This window comes from Rana temporaria, chromosome 1 (genome assembly GCF_905171775.1).
Source record: "Rana temporaria chromosome 1, aRanTem1.1, whole genome shotgun sequence".
Taxonomy (NCBI): Eukaryota; Metazoa; Chordata; class Amphibia; order Anura; family Ranidae; genus Rana; species Rana temporaria.
In genome coordinates this window covers 41,143,172-41,161,516 of record NC_053489.1, presented here as the reverse complement: position 1 = coordinate 41,161,516, position 18,345 = coordinate 41,143,172, and the positions used below count along the sequence as shown (strand labels likewise).

Here is an 18,345-nt window from a genome sequence, read left to right as displayed (position 1 = left end):
TACGGGTGTAACATGTAACAGGTTACTAAAAGGTGAACTTATCCTTTCAGACTTCCTGTGATCCCCAATGGGGGGAGAAAAGGTAAAAAAAGTTTTGGCTACACATATACATTACTGATATCAATATGGCTCACCTGGACCAGTAATCCATATTTATCAAACATCCATATCTTTTCCCGAGCTGCCTCGGCTGAGATTCCGTTTTCCATCATGGACATGACGATGAGGTTTGCAATACCTAAAGCTGCCTGTAGGATGTAGAAAGTAGGTTATTTTACCAAGAGTTAAATCTGGTGTGATAGCTGGCAAAATAGGGATCATTAGATATAATCAGATCTTCACTTAGGGGTGTACTCACTTTTGTTGCCGGCGGTTTAGACATCAATGGCTGTGTGTTGAGTTATTGAGTGGACAGTAAATTTACACTGTTATACAAGCTGTACACTCACTACACAACATTGTAGCAAAGTGTCATTTCTTCAGTGTTGTCACCAGTGTTAATTTTGTCGACTAAAACATTTTAGACTAACTTAAAGCGGGAGTTCACCCAATTCGTTTTTTTTTTCTCTTCTCCCCTTAGATTCCTGCTCGTTTTGTCTAGGGGAATCGGCTATTTGTTTTAAAATATGAGCCGTACTTACCCGTTTTCGAGATGCATCTTCTCCGTCGCTTCCGGGTATGGGTCTTCGGGAGCGGGCGTTCCTTCTTGATTGACAGTCTTCCGAGAGGCTTCCGATGGTCGCATCCATCGCGTCACTCGTAGCCGAAAGAAGCCGAACGTCGGTGCGGCTCTATACTGCGCCTGCGCACCGACGTTCGGCTTCTTTCGGAAAATCGTGACGCGATGGATGCGACCGTCGGAAGCCTCTCGGAAGACTGTCAATCAAGAAGGAACGCCCAGTCCCGCAGCCCATACCCGGAAGCGACGGAGAAGATGCATCTCGTAAACGGTAAGTACGGCTCATATTTGAAATCATCTAGCCGATTCCCCTAGACAAAACGAGCAGGAAAAAAGTAATATATACAAGTGAACATCCGCTTTAATATAATTTTAGTTGACCAATATAAAACAGGCCCCTTACTGAAGAACTCACACCCATTCGACGTAACGCGTATAGGGGGGGGGGGGGGGAGTCGCAATGGTGACATCATCCCGCAAGCATGCTGCTGTTCTATGCATCCTGAAGTCTGCACTGCTTAAGTGCTTCATTTGTGAGTAATGTTTTACGGTTTTTATTGGGAATAATAAACCTTTAGCATACAGAGAGCACTAGATTTGGTGTTTTTTTAATCCTAGGTTGTACCAGAGCCATCTGAGGGAGATCCAAGGCTGGTTGTTAGCCAGATCAAAGATTTATGGTGACACAGACAGAATAGGAGCTCCATGCCAGGCTGATTCACATATTACCCTCAGAGGGAATCTGCTTTATCTGACCTGCTGGTAAAAAAAGGGGTCAGCTTGTGAGGTGAGCGGCTAGGATATCGAGGTGGAGGAGAGCACCAGCACTATATTATTTTGCACAATTTGGTGAAGTCTTCACTTTGGAACAAACTGAGGACCTTCTTTGCACTTTATTATTAATGTCACAATTGAAATGTTATAATCACTTTTGATTTCAGTGTAGTGCCATTCTAATCTATGGAATAGGTACTATTAACACTGTATATTGTTACACCCAGTCTGAACAAATTGATTTTTCACATTGCTTTAGGTTTAATCGTTTATTCATTTGATTATTAAGTAGGGCTGTAGAAAATAACTATTAATGCCTCAATTAATCGTTCATTTTTTTGATCGATCAAATTCTTTTGGTACTCACCTCTCCGCCGGCTTCCGGGTCTTCAGGGAGTTCCGTTGGAGATCCGGGGACGTCACAGACACCGGCGGGGCTTGCCCTGTCATCTGAAGGGCTCCTTTGCTGTGCCTTCATATCTGTATGCCGGCGGGACCTTACTATCTGCCACACGCAAGGGCTGTTACACTTCCCTCTATCAACCTGGGATTCTACAACCATCCACTGGGAGTTGTGATCGTTCCCTTCACAAGACATCTACATGCCGACGGACTGATGTTAACCTCTCCTCATCTGGATTCAGCAGTGGTATCGCTGTACCCATTATTATACCAGTATCATACTTGGCTACATGTTTTTATGACTGCTTTTGTTACCGTTTGGTATTACTCGCACCATTTTTACAGTTTATGTAGCTTCATTGATTTTATCTCCAGTGCAATATTTATTTTGTTACCTATTTGAAGACTATAAAAGTTTTAATGCTATTCCCATCGAGCGCTGCCTTTGTTTTTCTTTTGTATCCTGCTATCCATTTTTCCAGTGGTTGGTAGCTGCACTGGGAATCAGCCTGCAAGGAGATCAGCTAAAAGTAGTTGGATCTGTATGTGCGTTATAATGAATCAAAAATTAGTCGATTAATCGATTAAAAAAGTCGATTAAATCGAAAACGAAAATATTAATCAGCAACAGCCCTATTATTAAGAATATGAATTATATTGGCAACGCGGCACTGTTTTGTTATTTAAAATACGACTAAAACAATTGAGATAACTAAAATACGACTAAAACTAGAATGGCATTTTAATCAAAAGACTAAGACTAAAACTGAAATTTGACGTCAAAATTAACCCTGGTCTGTAGTGCATGTTCATACCTCAATACCATAAATAATAACATATTGGATTTTTCACTCCAGCAGTATAAGAGACTTTGGAAATTGTAGAGAAATGCTTAAATACTGCCTTACAAGTATAACTGCACCCATTAGATTTTAGATGACTAAAATTAGTTTTTAGTCGACTAAAATGTACTGCAGATTTAGGGCCAGATTCTCGTAGATCGGCGTATGTTTGTGCGGGCGTAACGTATCCTATTTACGTTACGCCTCCGCAACTTAGACGGGCAAGTGCTGTATTCTCAAAGCACTTGCTCCGTAAGTTGCGGTGGCGTAGCGTAAATAGGCCGGTGTAAGCCCGCCTAATTCAAATTTGGAACAGGGGGGCGTGTTTTATGTAAATAACTTGTGACCCGACGTGATTGACGTTTTTCACGAATGGCGCATGCGCCGTCCGTGGAATATCCCAGTGTGCATTGCTCCAAAGTACGCCGCAAGGACGTATTGGTTTCGACGTGAACGTAAATGACGTCCAGACCCATTCACGGACGACTTACGCAAACAACGTAAAATATTCAAAATTCGACGCGGGAACGACGTCAATACTTAACATCGGTATGCCGCATGTACGCCACCATATAGCAGGGGTAACTTTACGCCGGGAAAAGCCTAACGTAAACGGCGTATCTGTACTGCGTCAGCCGGGCGTACGTTCGTGAATTCGCGTATCTAGCTGATTTACATATTTCGACGCGCAAATTAGCGTACACGCCCCTAGCGGCCAGCGTAAATATGCAGTTAAGATCCGACGGCGTAAGAGACTTACACCGGTCGGATCTAATAGAAATCTATGCGTAACTGATTCTATGAATCAGGCGCATAGATATGACGGCTCGGATTCGGACTTACGACGGCGTACATGGCGCTACGCCGTCGTAAATCCTTTGAGAATCTGGGCCTTAGTCGACTAAATATGACTAATGCCGCGTACACACGATTATTTTTCGGCATGAAAAAAAACGTTGTTTTTCAAAAACGTCATTTAAAATGATCATGTGTGGGCTTCACATCATTTTTCAGGTTCTGAAAAACGACAAAAAAAAAATTCGAACATGCTGCATTTTTTAACGTCGTTTTAAACAATGTCTTTTTTCGGGTTGTAAAAAACGATCGTGTGTGGGCTAAAACGACGTAAAAAACCTGCGCATGCTCAGAAGCAAGTAATGAGACGTGAGCGCTCGTTCTGGTAAAAGTACCCTTCGTAATGGAGTAAGCACATTCATCACGCTGTAACAGACAGAAAAGCGCAAATCGTCTCGTCGTTTTAATGATGAAGATGGGAAAAACTTCGTTTTTTGGACATGCTGAAAAACGATCGTGTGTATGCGGCATAAAACATTTGCAGAAGACTAAAATGGGAATAAAACTAAAATGCTATTATTGGGCCAGATTCAGGTAGGAGATACGACGGCGTATCTCCAGATACACCGTCGTATGTCTGAGTGTGAGGCGTCGTATCTTGGCGCCTGATTCAAAGAATCAGATACGCCAGAATTTGTCTAAGATACGACCAGCGTAAGTCTCCTACGCCGTCGTATCTTAACTGCTGGTCGCTAGGGGCGTGTACGCTGATTTACGCCTAGAATATGTAAATCAGCTAAATACGCCTATTCACGAATGTACACCCGGCCGTCGCAGTACAGATACGCCGTTTACGTTAGGCTTTTTCCGGCGTAAAATTACCCCTGCTATATGAGGCGCAGCCAATGTTAAGTATGGACGTCGGGCCAGCATCGAATTTTCTGTCGATTACTTTGTTTGCGCAAGTCGTTCGCGAATAGGGCTGTGCGTCATTTACGTTCACGTCGAAAGCATTGGCTTTTTGCGGGTTAATTTGGAGCATGCGCACTGGGATACTTTCACGGACGGCACATGCGCCATTCGTAAAAAGCGTCATTTACGTGGGGGTCACAATAAATTAACATAAAACACGCCCACATGTTCCACATTTGAATTAGGCGGGCTTACGCCGGCCTATTTACGCTACGCCGCCGCAACTTTGCTTTGTGAATACTGCACTTGCCTGTCAAAGTTGCGGAGGCGTAGCGTAAATAGGATACGTAACGCCCGCACACAAATACGCGCTCCCTACCTTAATCTACCCCTTAGTCTTTAGACTAAATGCCCGTACACAAGATCGGATTTTCCGACAACAATTGCGTTATGGCATGCTTTAAAACGTTTGTATGCTCCATCGGACAATTGTTGTCGGATTCTCCAACAACAAATGTTTTATAGCATGCTCTAAAATTGTCCGACAACAAATGTGTCTTGTCGGATTATCCGATCGTGTGTACACAAGTCCGTTGGAATAAAATCCAAATTACAAACACGCATGCTCTGAACCAATGCTAACCATAAGACAACATTAGCAGAAGATGCCCAAAGAGTGGCGCAAAAGAGCTGAACAACCACGTAGTTTTGTGTATGTTGGCTGAAAAAGTTCTGCCGTCTGTATGCAGAACAAGTTCACGGCCAACGCCCTTCCACGGATTTGTCCGATGGAAATCCGCTCGCGTGTACGAGGCTTAAGACTAAAACTAAATGAACACTGGTTATCACATGAAAAGTTATAATAAAATATGTACAAAAGCGTGAGGGGTGTAAATCCTTGCATACCTCTCCAGCACCAAGGAACAGAACTCTTTGCTCCGTAATGGGTTTATTAATGGCGTTCTGTGTGGCGAGAAGACCAGCCAGCGCCACCGAAGCCGTACCTAAAGACACAAGAGAAAGCAGAAGCTCCAATAAAACAAGCTGTACAGATGAACGTTCAGCTCTTTCTTTATACCAACAGAATTTGTTTGTTCTTTGTTAGGACAGTTGGCAAGTCACATAATCCATGTTATTCCTCCATTTACTGCATTTCCCAGCTGGTGCAGAATGACGGTTGATAGTGGGGGTACACCCAGCACAGAGCATTGTGCTTTCCCATCAATAATGTACACTATGAGGGCAGAAGTTTAAGAACGAAAGGCCATCACACCCAGGGCCGGTACAAGGCAGGGGCAGACGGGGAGAGTGCCCTGGGCGCTACCATTCCGCATAGGAAGGGGGCGCAGTTCTGACACACAGACCAGTACACTTGTTGTGTGTGTCATAGTAGGGTTGCCACCTGTCCGCTTTTAACACATGTGCCCGGGATTTCACCCGCCTGAGACCCGGGCACATACCGGCAGTCCAACTTTGCTGTGACCAGTGGTGTAGCATGGGGCAGACTGATCTCTGGCATCCCGCGCCCACCATCACTCACTGTCACACACTACACTGGAACACTGTTGCGCTCTGAGCCCAGCGATGGGCAGCGGGCTCCCTGTGATTGGCCGAACGGACCAGTCATGTGTGGGCGGCGAACATGAGGGTCTGTGATTGGCCCGGCGGCGCTAGACTGTAGGTGATTGAGGTTTCTGCTTGATCCCGGACCCGGAGTCCCGTCTCGCTATCTGGCGTGCGCTGTGCATCTCCTGTCCTGAGGCATCTCTCATCTGCTCCGTCAGCATCCCCCTCTCTCTGTGTCAGCATCCCCCTCTCTCTGTGTCAGCATCCCCCTCTCTCTGTGTCAGCATCCCCCTCTCTCTGTGTCAGCATCCCCCTCTCTCTGTGTCAGCATCCCCCTCTCTCTGTGTCAGCATCCCCCTCTCTCTGTGTCAGCATCCCCCTCTCTCTGTGTCAGCATCCCCCTCTCTCTGTGTCAGCATCCCCCTCTCTCTGTGTCAGCATCCCCCTCTCTCTGTGTCAGCATCCCCCTCTCTCTGTGTCAGCATCCCCCTCTCTCTGTGTCAGCATCCCCCTCTCTCTGTGTCAGCATCCCCCTCTCTCTGTGTCAGCATCCCCCTCTCTCTGTGTCAGCATCCCCCTCTCTCTGTGTCAGCATCCCCCTCTCTCTGTGTCAGCATCCCCCTCTCTCTGTGTCAGCATCCCCCTCTCTCTGTGTCAGCATCCCCCTCTCTCTGTGTCAGCATCCCCCTCTCTCTGTGTCTGCATCCCCCTCTCTCTGTGTCAGCATCCCCCTCTCCCTGCGTCAGCACCCCCCTCTCCCTGCGTCAGCACCCCCCTCTCTCTGTGTCAGCATCCCCCAGCTTCATTCACAACACCGATGCTCTGGGACGGCGGGTTGGAAACCCACACAATCTGGGCTTGCCAACCTGCCATCCCAAAGCAGGAGGTCAAGGGCCACATCAAAGGGCTCCGCGGGCCACTGGTTGGGCCCCCCTGATCCAAGACTAACCTATATAGCCCTGTAGAGAAGAAATCACTATACATACCATTTTTAAAGCCAATTAGGTTCAGTTTCCAGCGGCGGAAGCTCTGCAGGGGACACGGCCGACAACGACTGGGAAATTATTGCGAAGTGATGTGACCCATGGACTTACTATGGGGCTTTCGTTGTAGGCTGTGTCCTCTGTACCTGCCTCTAAAGTGAAGCCATGGCTGACATCTCAGCGTGAGATCGGGTTGGCTTCAGAAAAAGGTATGTATAGCGATTTCTTCTTTACAGGGCTATATAGGTTAATAATAAATCAACCCTTTCATCCGTGGCTGGGTCAGGAAAATTCTTACAAGGCTGAAGTGGTTAACCACTTCATTACTGGGCACTTAAACCCCCTTTGTGCCCAGACCAATTTTCAGCTTTCAGCGCTGACGCATTTTGAATGACAATTACGCGGTCATACAACACTGTACCCAAATTATATTTTTATCATTTTTTTCCCACAAATAGAGATTTCTTTTGGTGGTATTTGATATCTGCGTTTTTTTTTTTTGCGCTATAAACATAAAAAGACAGAAAATTTTGAAAAAAAAACACAATATTTTTTACTTTTTGTTATAATAATATCCCAATTTAAAAATAAAATAAAAAAAAATTCCCTCGGTTTAGGCCGATACGTATTCTTCTACATATTTTTGTTAAAAAAAAAAAAAAATCGCAATAAGCGTATATTGATTGGTTTGCGCAAAAGTTATAGTGCCTACAAAATAGGGGATAGATTTATGGGTTTTTTTTTACTAGTAATGGCGGCGATTTTTTTGTCAGGCCTGCGATATTGCGGCGGACGTATCGGACACTTTTGACATAATTTTGGGACCATTCACATTTATACAGCGATCAGTGCTATAAAAATGCACTAATTACTGTATAAATGTGACTGGCAGTGAAGGGGTTAACACCAGGGGGTGAGGAAGGGGTAACATGTGTATCCTGGGTGTGTTCTAACTGTGTGGGGGAGGGGGGTGACTGGAGGAGGTGACCGATGCTGTGTCTCTATGTACAAGGGACACAGATCTCCTCTCTCCCTGACAGGACGTGGAGCTCTGTGTTTACAAACAGAGCTCCACGTCCCTGCTGTCACCGTCGATCGCGGGTACCGGGCGGACATCGTGGCCGCCAGGCACACGCATCGGCACCCGAGCAATGCGCCGGGCACGTTGTTTCCCCGCTGCGCACCCCCAGCGGCGCGCAGCGGGGAATGACGTCTTTCGTCCATAGCGCGGATCCCAAGTGGTTAAAAAAACAAAACGATTGGTCAAACCTTTAGCTCTGTGCCAAGTAAAGAATCTTCCACCTAGCAAGCAAGACTTGGACAGGGCAACTCAACCTAAAAACAAGAAGTCGTACCTTGAATGTCATCATTAAAAGTGCAATATTTTTCCCGGTATTTCCTCAGGAATCTGAAGGCGTTGTGGTTCCCAAAGTCTTCAAACTGGATTAGCGTATTCCGACCATATCTGAGAATAAAGGACACACAAGTGTATATCGTCCGCCATTATTAACTGCAATTAGTATTCGACCGCAGTCAACATTGAAATGGTTTGACTTATCACAATATACTAACCCCTTTCCGCCCAGCCCCCGGCATCTCTTTAACCACTTCCATACCGGGCACTTATACACCTTCCTGCCCAAGCCAATTTTCAGCGCTGTCGCAATTTGAATGACAATTGCGAAGTCATGCTACACTATACCCAAACAACATTTTTTAATCATTTTGTTCTCACAAATAGAGCTTTCTTTTGGTGATATTTGATCACCTCTGCGATTTTTATTTTTTGCTCAACATATAAAAAAAAAAAAAAAGCGAAAATTTTGGGGAAAAAAAAAAAGTTTTTCTTTGTTTCTGTTAATTTATTTTGTAAATAAGTACCTTCAAGAAGTATCTTCTTCAATGCCAGGCACTGATATGGCGGCACTGACGGGCACTGATATGGCGGTACTGACGGGCACCGATTAGGCGGCACTGATGATGGGCACTGGTATGTGGCACTGGTATGCAGCACTGATGGGCATTCATAGGCGGCACTGATAGCTGGCACTGATGGGTACTTATGGGTGGCACTGATAGGTGGGCACTGATGAGCACTGATAGGTGGCACCGATAGACACTGGTGGGTGGCATTGCTGAGCATCACATTTTTTGGGCACTGATTGGCATACGTTATGAATACATTTTTACTGGGGGAATTCTATGGGGACTTACCTGGCCATCCACATGTTGGGTGCTTCCCTGGTGGTCCTGGGTGGCATCCTGGTGGTCCAGTGTGGGCATCCGAGGGGGGCTGCTCTAAAACAAATCAGCGCAAACCCCCCCTGTCAGGAGAGCCGCCGATTGGTCTCCTCTACTCGCGTCTGTCAAACGCGAGTGAGGAAGAGCCGATCAATGGCTCTTCCTGTTTACATCGTGATCAGCCTGATTGGACACAGCTGATCACGTGGTAAAGAGCCTCCGCCGGAGGCATATAGTGTATGTGCAGTGTGTGTGCGTTAAAGCAAGAGGTTAAAACAGAACTATGGCCAGGTTATGGGAATTCCAATATCTACACATTCTTAAAAAAAAAAAAAACCCGTAGCTGCATGTACTGTAGAGCAATTATTTTTTCGGCTAGTCTGAAAGCTATGCTTTTTTTTGCCCATGATGCAATCTCCACTGAAATCAATGGAAACGCATGAAAACATGTTGACATGGGTTTCCACGTGTCGATGAGGACACAAGTCATAATATACATCAAAACGCATCGATACAAGTGAACACCAGTCATGAGCATTTATATGCATCACGATGCGCGACAAGCATCATGACACACAAGGACACCCATCTTAACGTGTTCATGGATTTCAATGGAGGACACATGAAGGTGTGAATCCTGCCTAAGCCATACAAGATGTCGCATTTTCTCCTTCCATCCCAAGGGCCACATGAAAGAGAAATTACTCTTTTCATCCATCCACGCTAAACAGGAATCTGCACTGCCGGCTAATGTATGACAGTCTCTACTCCATCAGCTGTAAATATACAGTAGTACCTTGGATTGCGCGCATAATTCGTTCCAGAAGAATGCTTGTAATGCAAAGCACTTGTATATTAAAGCGAGTTTCCCCATAGGAATCAATGGACACTCAGGCCCAGATTCTCAAAAGAGATACGACGGCGCATCTCCAGATACGCCGGCGCATCTCCAGATACGCCGGCGCATCTCTGCCTAGCGCCGTCGTATCTATGCGACTGATTCTTAGAATCAGTTACGCATAGATAACAATTAGATCCGACAGGCGTAAGTCTCTTACGCCGTCGGATCTTAACTGCATTTTATTTTTTTGGGCCGCTAGGTGGCGCTTCCGTCGAAATCCACGTCGAGCATGCAAATTAGCTAGATACGCGAATTCCCGAACGTACGCGCGTCCGACGCAGTAAAGTTACGACGTTTACGTTAGGCTTTTCCCGGCGTGAAGTTGCCCCTGGGTCTATGAGGCGCAGTCAATGTTAAGTATGGCCGTCGTTCACGCGTCGAAAATTTATAAAATTACGTCGTTTGCGTAAGTCGTCCGCGAATGGTACTGGACGTAATTTACGTCCACGTCAAAACCAATGACATCCTTGCGACGTCATTTAGAGCAATGCACGCTGGGATATTGTAGGGACGGTGCATGCGCAGTTCGTTCGGCACGGGGACGCGCTTCATTTAAATGAAACACGCCTCCTACCCGCCGAATTTGAATTCTGCCGGGTGATTTACGCTACGCCGCCGCAACTTTACAGGCAAGTGCTTTGTGAATAAAGCACTTGCCTGAAAAACTTGCGGCGGCGTAACGTAAATGAGATACGTTACGCCCGCACAAGTTTGCGCCCATCTACGTGAATCTGGGCCTCAGAGACCGATCAGAGCTGCTCGGATGCACTCGGAGACACTTGGGAACGGAGTGTTTCAGCGTGGCTCAGAGTACGTTGGAGTGGCTCTGGCACCCCCGCATCTCTGGCCAAATGCAGTACTGCACACCCCAGAGGCCTGAATCATGCTCGTTTTGCAAAACAACGTTCGTAAACCGAGTCAGTTTTTTTTTTAAATAATAGCTTGCATTGCGAAAAGCTCGTTAACCACGTTACTTGCAATCCGAGGTATTACTGTACTACCAAGGTGACTGCATCTGATTGGCCAGTCACTGTGTGGCTGACAATTTTCCAATGAGCACCTTCCATTTTCCAATCAAAGTTTATCAAGCTTGGTGGTGTCAACAGGGTTTGAATTTCAACCGATTCGCCAGAAATTGGCAAAACTTGTGCCATATATAGCAAAATCACAACAGAAATTCTGAAGTAAACTCAGAACACCTGCTGTTTGTTTACATATTAAAACAAATGCTGCCCCAGAGGACATAAGAGGAAATATGGTTATTTTAGTGTCTGTTGAAAACCGAGGATGAATTTCCCCACAATGCAGCAGCTACAGAGGTCAGTAAGGGCTTGTTTAAAACATCATTCATTGCTTGTTAAAGCGGAGTTCCACCCAAAAGTGGAACTTTCGCTTTAACCACTTACGGACTAGCTAGCTGCCATAACCCAGATATCCTCTTCTTCAGGCAGCGGTCCGGTTTCCAATAATGGTGGTCTATGCGGCAGATTCGCCGCAAGATCCCCGTTATTGGTGGTGGGAGAAGGCCCCCCTCCCGCCGCTGGCAGCGGCGATCGGGTCCTTCTTGTGGCTGGGTCTGGAGACAAGTGAGGGAAAGATGGCCCCCACCCGTCTCCATACCATAGCAATCAAAACGTCACTTCCGCCAATAGCTCTTAAAGGGCCATGGCTCTTCCTGGTCTCCTTGCCGCCTAGGCGACTCCTCCTCTGCCCCTAGGCGGCTCCTTCTCTGCCCCCTCCCTCTCTGCAATCTTCTGGGACGCGTCACAGGTCCCAGAAGATTGCCTGGCCACTAAGTGAGCGCAGCGCCACTCGCGCATACGCACCCTGCTGTGAAGCCGCAAGCGGTCATAGCTGGGTGCCCACACTTGCCATCGCCGCGGGGAGGAGCGAGGCTTCGGGCGGCTACATCGCTGGACCGTGGGACGGGCGAGTGTCCATTTATTAAAAGTCAGCAACTACAATTTTTGTAGCTGCTGACTTTTAATAAACATAAAAAAATGGTGCAACTCCGCTTTAAAAATATGTAAATATTTGAAGAACTAAAGCCATAGATTCACTTCTAACCCAAATATACAGGCTTACAACATTTTAAAGGGGTTGTAAAGGAAAACATTTTTATTCCTAAATGGCTTCCTTTACCTTAGTGCAGCCCTCCTTCACTTACCTCATCCTTCGATTTTGCTTTTAAATGTCCTTATTTCTTCTGAGAAATCCTCACTTCCTGTTCTTCTGTCTGTAACTACACACCGTAATGCAAGGCTTTCTCCCTGGTGTGGAGAAAGCCTCTTGAGGGGGGAGGGGGCGAGCAGGAGTGTCAGGACGCCCATTAACACGCAGCTCCTTTCTCTATCTGCAAGTAGAGAGTGTCCTGACTTGCCTGCTCGCCCCCTCAAGAGGCTTTCTCCACACCAGGGAGAAAGCCTTGCATTACGGTGTGGAGTTACAGACAGAAGAACAGGAAGTGAGGATTTCTCAGAAGACATAAGGACATTTAAAAGCAAAATCGAAGGATGAGGTAAGTGAAGGAGGGCTGCACTAAGGTAAAGGAAGCTATTTAGGGACAAAAATAAATTCCTTTACAACCCCTTTAATAAACAAAAATTACATTAAAACTCGAACTACATCACATAATAAATAATGAAAAACATTTTTTGTTATACCGGTCGGTGACAGCATCCATGAATTCATCAATAAGATCATCGTACAGCTGGGTCCGGTCCCTTTTCTGATACAGTCCCATATAGAACGGGTCTTTCAATAAAGCCTGAATAAAAAATGCAACGTCAAATTTATGTCGGGTTACCTTTTAAGTGTCCTTATCATCATGTACCATGTATGAAGAAACCTACCGGATTGTCGGTGCCAACATCAATTACTACCGGGAGACACGACCGAGGGCGTATACCGGCACAAGCTGTATACAGGCACAGTTTTCCAACAGGGATACCCATTCCATAAACTCCCAGGTCACCAAGCCCCAAAATCCGCTCACCGTCCGTCACTACAACCGCCTGAAACAGAACAACAAGATCTTTTATGGAGAAGGTTTTCAGTTTGTCAATATAGTAGCCAAAGACCTATAAGAATTTTTATTTTATTTTTTTGTATCTGGTTGGGAGAGATTTCTCTTCACTTCCTGTCTCCGAGAACTAACAGGAAGTAGGTAAAGTTTATTTAACCACTTGCTTACTGGGCACATAAACCTCCTTCGTGCCCAGGCGAAATTTCAGCTTCCGGCACTGCGTCGCTTTAACTGACATTTGCGCGGTCGTGCGACGTGGCTCCCAAACAAAATTAACGTCCTTTTTTCCCCACAAATAGAGCTTTATTTTGGTGGTATTTGATCACCTCTGTGGTTTTTATTTTTTGCGCTATAAACCAAAAAAGAGCGACAATTTAAAAATATATATATATATTTTTTACTTGTTGCTATAATAAATATCCCAATTTTTTTTTAAAAAAACAATTTTTTTTCTCAGTTAAGGCCGATACGTATTTTTCAACGTATTTTTGTAAAAAAAAAAAAAAAATCGCAATAAGCGACTGGTTTGCGCAAAAGTTATAGCGCCTACAAAATGGGGGATAGATTTATGATTTTTATTTTTATTTTACTTGTAATGGCGGCGATTTGCGATTTTTTTGTCAGGGCTGCGATATTGCGGCGGACGTATCGGACACTTTTGACACAATTTTGGGACCATTCACATTTATACAGCGATCAGTGCTATAAATATGCACTAATTACTGTATAAATGTGACTGGCAGTGAAGGGGTTAACACTAGGGGGGTGAGGAAGGGGTTAAATGTATTCCCTCATTGTGTTCTTACTGTGTGGGGGGAGGGGACTGACTGGGGGAGGTGACCGATCTGTGTCCCTATGAAAAGGGACACAGATCGGTCTCCTCTCTCCCTCACAGCACGTGGAGCTCTGTGTTTACACACAGAGCTCCACCTCTCTGCTGTGTAACCGACGATCGCGTATGCCTGGTGGACATCGCGGCCGCCAGGCATCCACATCGGCTCCCGAACGATGCGCCAGGCACGTTGTTTCCCCGCTGCGCGCCCCCAGTGGCGCGCACAGGGAACAACAACAACAGGACGTCCACCCGGCACTTGAGAGCCGCGCTGTGGAAGTCTTTCGACCATAGCGCGGATCTCAAGTGGTTAAAAGGAAAGAGAATTTCCCTCTTTGACAGTCGTTTCCAGAACAAGAAATTGGAAGATTTCCACTAATCTCCCTTTCAGGCGACAACTCTAGAAATTGATTCAGCATCAGCAAGGAGGCTGTGCCTTTGGAATCCAAAAAACAGTAAAAAGGTAGCCCAACTTTTTGTATAAGGTGAAAGATTATATTTGCGCTGAGTAAATAGATACCCAACATGTCACGCTTTAAAATTGCGCACGCTTGTGGAATAGCGATAAACTACAATACTTAAACGTTTTTAAAACGTCGCCTATGGAGATTTTTACAGTTACTAGTTTTGAGATAGAGGAGGCCTGGGGCTAGAATTATTGCTCTTGCTCTAATGATCGCAGCGATACCTCAAACCTGTGGTTTGAACACACTTTTCATATGCGAGCACAACTCACGTATGTGTTCGCTTCTGCGCGTGAGCTCGACGGACGGGCTCTTGAAATTTTATTTTTTCATCGTTCTTTTAAAAATATATATTTTTCAAGTCACTTTTATTCATATTTATTAAATATCCCTTGCAATAGAAATAAGTATGACAGGACCTCTTAAATATGAGATCTGGAGTAAAAAAAAACATTTACATTTGCGGGCACAATTTACGTATGCGTTTGCTTCTGCACGCGAGCACGGAGGGATGGGGCGATTTAATTTTTGTCGGCTGCAGTGGCGGTGCATCCATAAAGGGCGCACGGGCGCCGCCCCCTCTCTCTCACCATAGATAGATTAATGCATTGCATGAATTTATGGTCGCCGCTGCCACCCCCTATTCATGCACCAGAATTACAGCGGTGGGGTATCTTTTGGAAGCAGCCGATTAGAGCCGTAGGCTCCAATAGGCGTCCAAAAAGGTGAACAGCGGGCACCATGCTGGGCGCTCGCTGTTCACTCAGCGCTGTGTTAGGAAAGCAAATAAATCGCTTTTCTAACACCGAACCGCCTGCTCAGGTCTGTTACCTGTCACCTGATTGGCTGAAACAACAGGCCTATCAGGCGTCCGATCATAGCAGAGGATGGGAGAAGACATCGAGGAGGACATCGCAGTTTCCTGCTCCCCCACCGAGACAAGGTAAGTGCCGGGCGGGCGGGAGATGCACAGTGGCAGCGTTTGACGGGCACAGTGGCTGCGTTTGACGGGCACAGGGGCTGCGTTTGACGGGCACAGGGGCTGCGTTTGACGGGCACAGGGGCTGCGTTTGACGGGCACAGGGGCTGCGTTTGACGGGCACAGGGGCTGCATTTGACGGGCACAGGGGCTGCATTTGACGGGCACAGGGGCTGCATTTGACGGGCACAGGGGCTGCATTTGACGGGCACAGGGGCTGCGTTTGATTTTTTTTTTTTTTTTTTTAGTTTGCACCCCCACAAAAATTCTGAGCACCAGCCGCCACTGGTCGGCTATAAAAAACGGTACCAGGGTAATGCCTGCAGCTGTATTCATCATCCCCGGCACAACACGGGGGGAAGCGGCACTGCATGTAGTAATTACTGTGTGCCAGGCACACCCCCTGCGCATGCCTATGGGCGCAGCTCTGCACAGAAACCAATCAGCTTCCAGGTTTTATTGTCAAAGCTTAATTGAACAAGCTGAAGTTAGAAGCGGATTGGCCACCGTGCACGGCTGCAGCAGATTTAGCATTTTCCAGTTTTAGTAAATCAACCCCCCCCCCCCCCCATGAGCCAAGGAACTTGTATATTGCATTTTCCTTGGATTCTGTGGCTCACCGCCACAATTTCCTGAGATAAGGGACACGGATGTAAGGTGGCCGGATGCCAGGTATTCATGGCGGCAGAAAGTTGCACTCAATTAGACTCCGAGTTCAAAAGTTTACTGCTGGTGCCTGCCAACCTTCTTATCTGTAACAGTCAGGCGTGTCCCTGTGCACCGCCAAGGGCCATTCTGAACTCCGTCACCTAGAAGCCTTCCAGGATAAAGAATTTCATCACTCCTTCTTCCCCTGTGCCATCCCATAGTGCAGCGAGAATGCATTGACAACCCTCTGTCAGCATAGCGGTCTGTACTGTGTGTATTACAAGCATACTAGGGGGGTGGGATATACAATCATTTCATGGATATTCATGGAGAGGCCTAACAGAACAACAGAGCAGTGGCGGCTGGTGCTCAAATTTTTTTGGGGGACGCAAACAAACTGAAAAATACTTTCAGTATTTGCAGCCTCACTGTGAGCATCAAATGCCAGCCACAGTGCCCCATCAAATGCCAGCCACAGTGCCCCATCAAATGCCAGCCACAGTGCCCCATAAAAAACTGCCACTGTGCCCCCCCCCCGCCATCTGACCAGCACTTACCCTATCACAGTGGCGGGTCAGGCAGCGGGTGACGGTGGCCAGCGGTAGGACCTTGTAGCGGGTCAGACAGAGGCGCACTGTGTCCTCCATGCCCTCTCCTCCTGATAAGCGTCCAATAGCAGCACCTGCCCTTTCAGCCAATCAAATGACAGGAAACAGACACGCGCTTCCTGATTGGTGGAGAGGTAGGTCAGTGTTAGAAAAGCAAATCAATATCCGCTTTTCTAACACGTCTGGGTGGACTCCAAACGCAATGCTCTGGGTTCAGAGTTCACCTTTTTTGAAGCCTATTAGAGCCTTTGGAAACCAAATAGCAATACCTATATATTGATTTAAAAATCGATATACCGTATTTATCGGCGTATACCGCGCACTATTTTGCCCAGGGCAAAATCGTGGGTGCGCGATATACGCCGATACCCGCGCCGAGTTTGAATACTGCGCCGACATATACCGAGCGCAGTACACTCGTGTATAGTCGGGCAATCTCGGCTACACTCGCGCTCACGTCCTGTACGTCCAGGACGTCAGCGCGAGCATTGCTGACTATACGCGAGTGTACTGCGCTCGGTATATGCCGGCGCAGTATTCAAACTCGGCGCGGGAAAGTGGGAAACGAGCGAGGAGGACGCCGCAGAAGGACGCCGGACCCGACAAAGAGGACACCCGAAGCCGCAGACGGACGCCGGACCCGACGAGGCCGCCGATGGACGCCGTGCAAGACACCAAACTGTAAATACAAAAATCTTTTTTTCACAGGAATTTCTGGGCAAATTTAGGGGTGTGCGCTATACGCGGGAGCGCGCTATACCCCAATAAATACGGTAGTTAGAAAAACTAATTCTTGAGCATGTCAGTTTATGGGTCCAATTATTGAAGCCCTTTACAAGGAATAAAAAACAACGATCCAGTGTGCCAGTGTGAAAGGGTTCCAACGCCACTTTTTCGGACTTTGTTGCAGAGTTCCACATTTTTGTTGCAGAGGATGCTTAAAATATCTTAGTGCAGATTTCTGGGAAAATCAGCGAGCCAATCACACAAGCAAGAAATAGCATTTCTGGGGGTATTCCTGTACCAACGGTGTACAGAATGCCTCCAGGTTGACATATTGCATTTAATTTGATAGAAAATGACAGCACTGCAGATTGAAAAGGAAAGACAATTTTTAGAAGAAATTACAATATGGCTTGTGGCATTTGTATATGTGATAATTTATTTTCTGCCATTTTCCCCATGAAAGTGGAGTTACACGTTAAGCATCTTCATCACAATTATATCCAGTCAGGGTGCAGATTAAGCGCTTGCTTACCAGTCGCCGCAGTTATACTGCGGCAGGTCGGCTCGGCTGCGTAAATCGCCATAGGTGTACGTCGAGGGCTCGTACACGGCGATCTGTGGGCGCGCATGCCCCGATTGGCCAGCCGGGGAGCCAATCAGCAGGTTCGGCGGACTTGATGACCACTGGCCACCCCCGATCGTTCCCAGCAGAGAAAGAACAGGGATCTGTCAAAGTAAACAAGGCAGATCTCTGTTCTGATAGGGGAGATCACACAGATCCTGTCTTTCTGCTATGCAGGAAGATGGATCTGTGTGTTGTCCCAGGCAGCCCATCCCCCATACAGTCAGAAACACCTCCCAGGGAACACATTTAACTCCTTGGTCGCCCCCGATGTTAAACCCTTCCCTGCCAGTGTCATTAGTACAAGGTCGGTGCATATTTTTTTAGCACTGATCACTGTAATCAT

General features: G+C 46.7%; 1 protein-coding gene across 3 annotated transcripts in view; it reads right to left on the bottom strand.

Annotated features, from left to right (window-relative positions):
• ME2 (malic enzyme 2) overlaps positions 1–18,345 on the bottom strand; it is a 110,855-nt gene that overhangs the window by 39,957 nt on the left and 52,553 nt on the right. For all 3 annotated transcript variants that reach the window (XM_040336976.1, XM_040336969.1, XM_040336960.1), the window contains exons 6-10: positions 12,948–13,109; positions 12,759–12,862; positions 8,309–8,418; positions 5,311–5,408; positions 135–248 (exon numbers count right to left, since the gene is read on the bottom strand). In XM_040336976.1, coding sequence (XP_040192910.1) covers positions 135–248; positions 5,311–5,408; positions 8,309–8,418; positions 12,759–12,862; positions 12,948–13,109 — 588 coding nt within the window. The remainder of the gene's footprint in view (positions 1–134; positions 249–5,310; positions 5,409–8,308; positions 8,419–12,758; positions 12,863–12,947; positions 13,110–18,345) is intronic.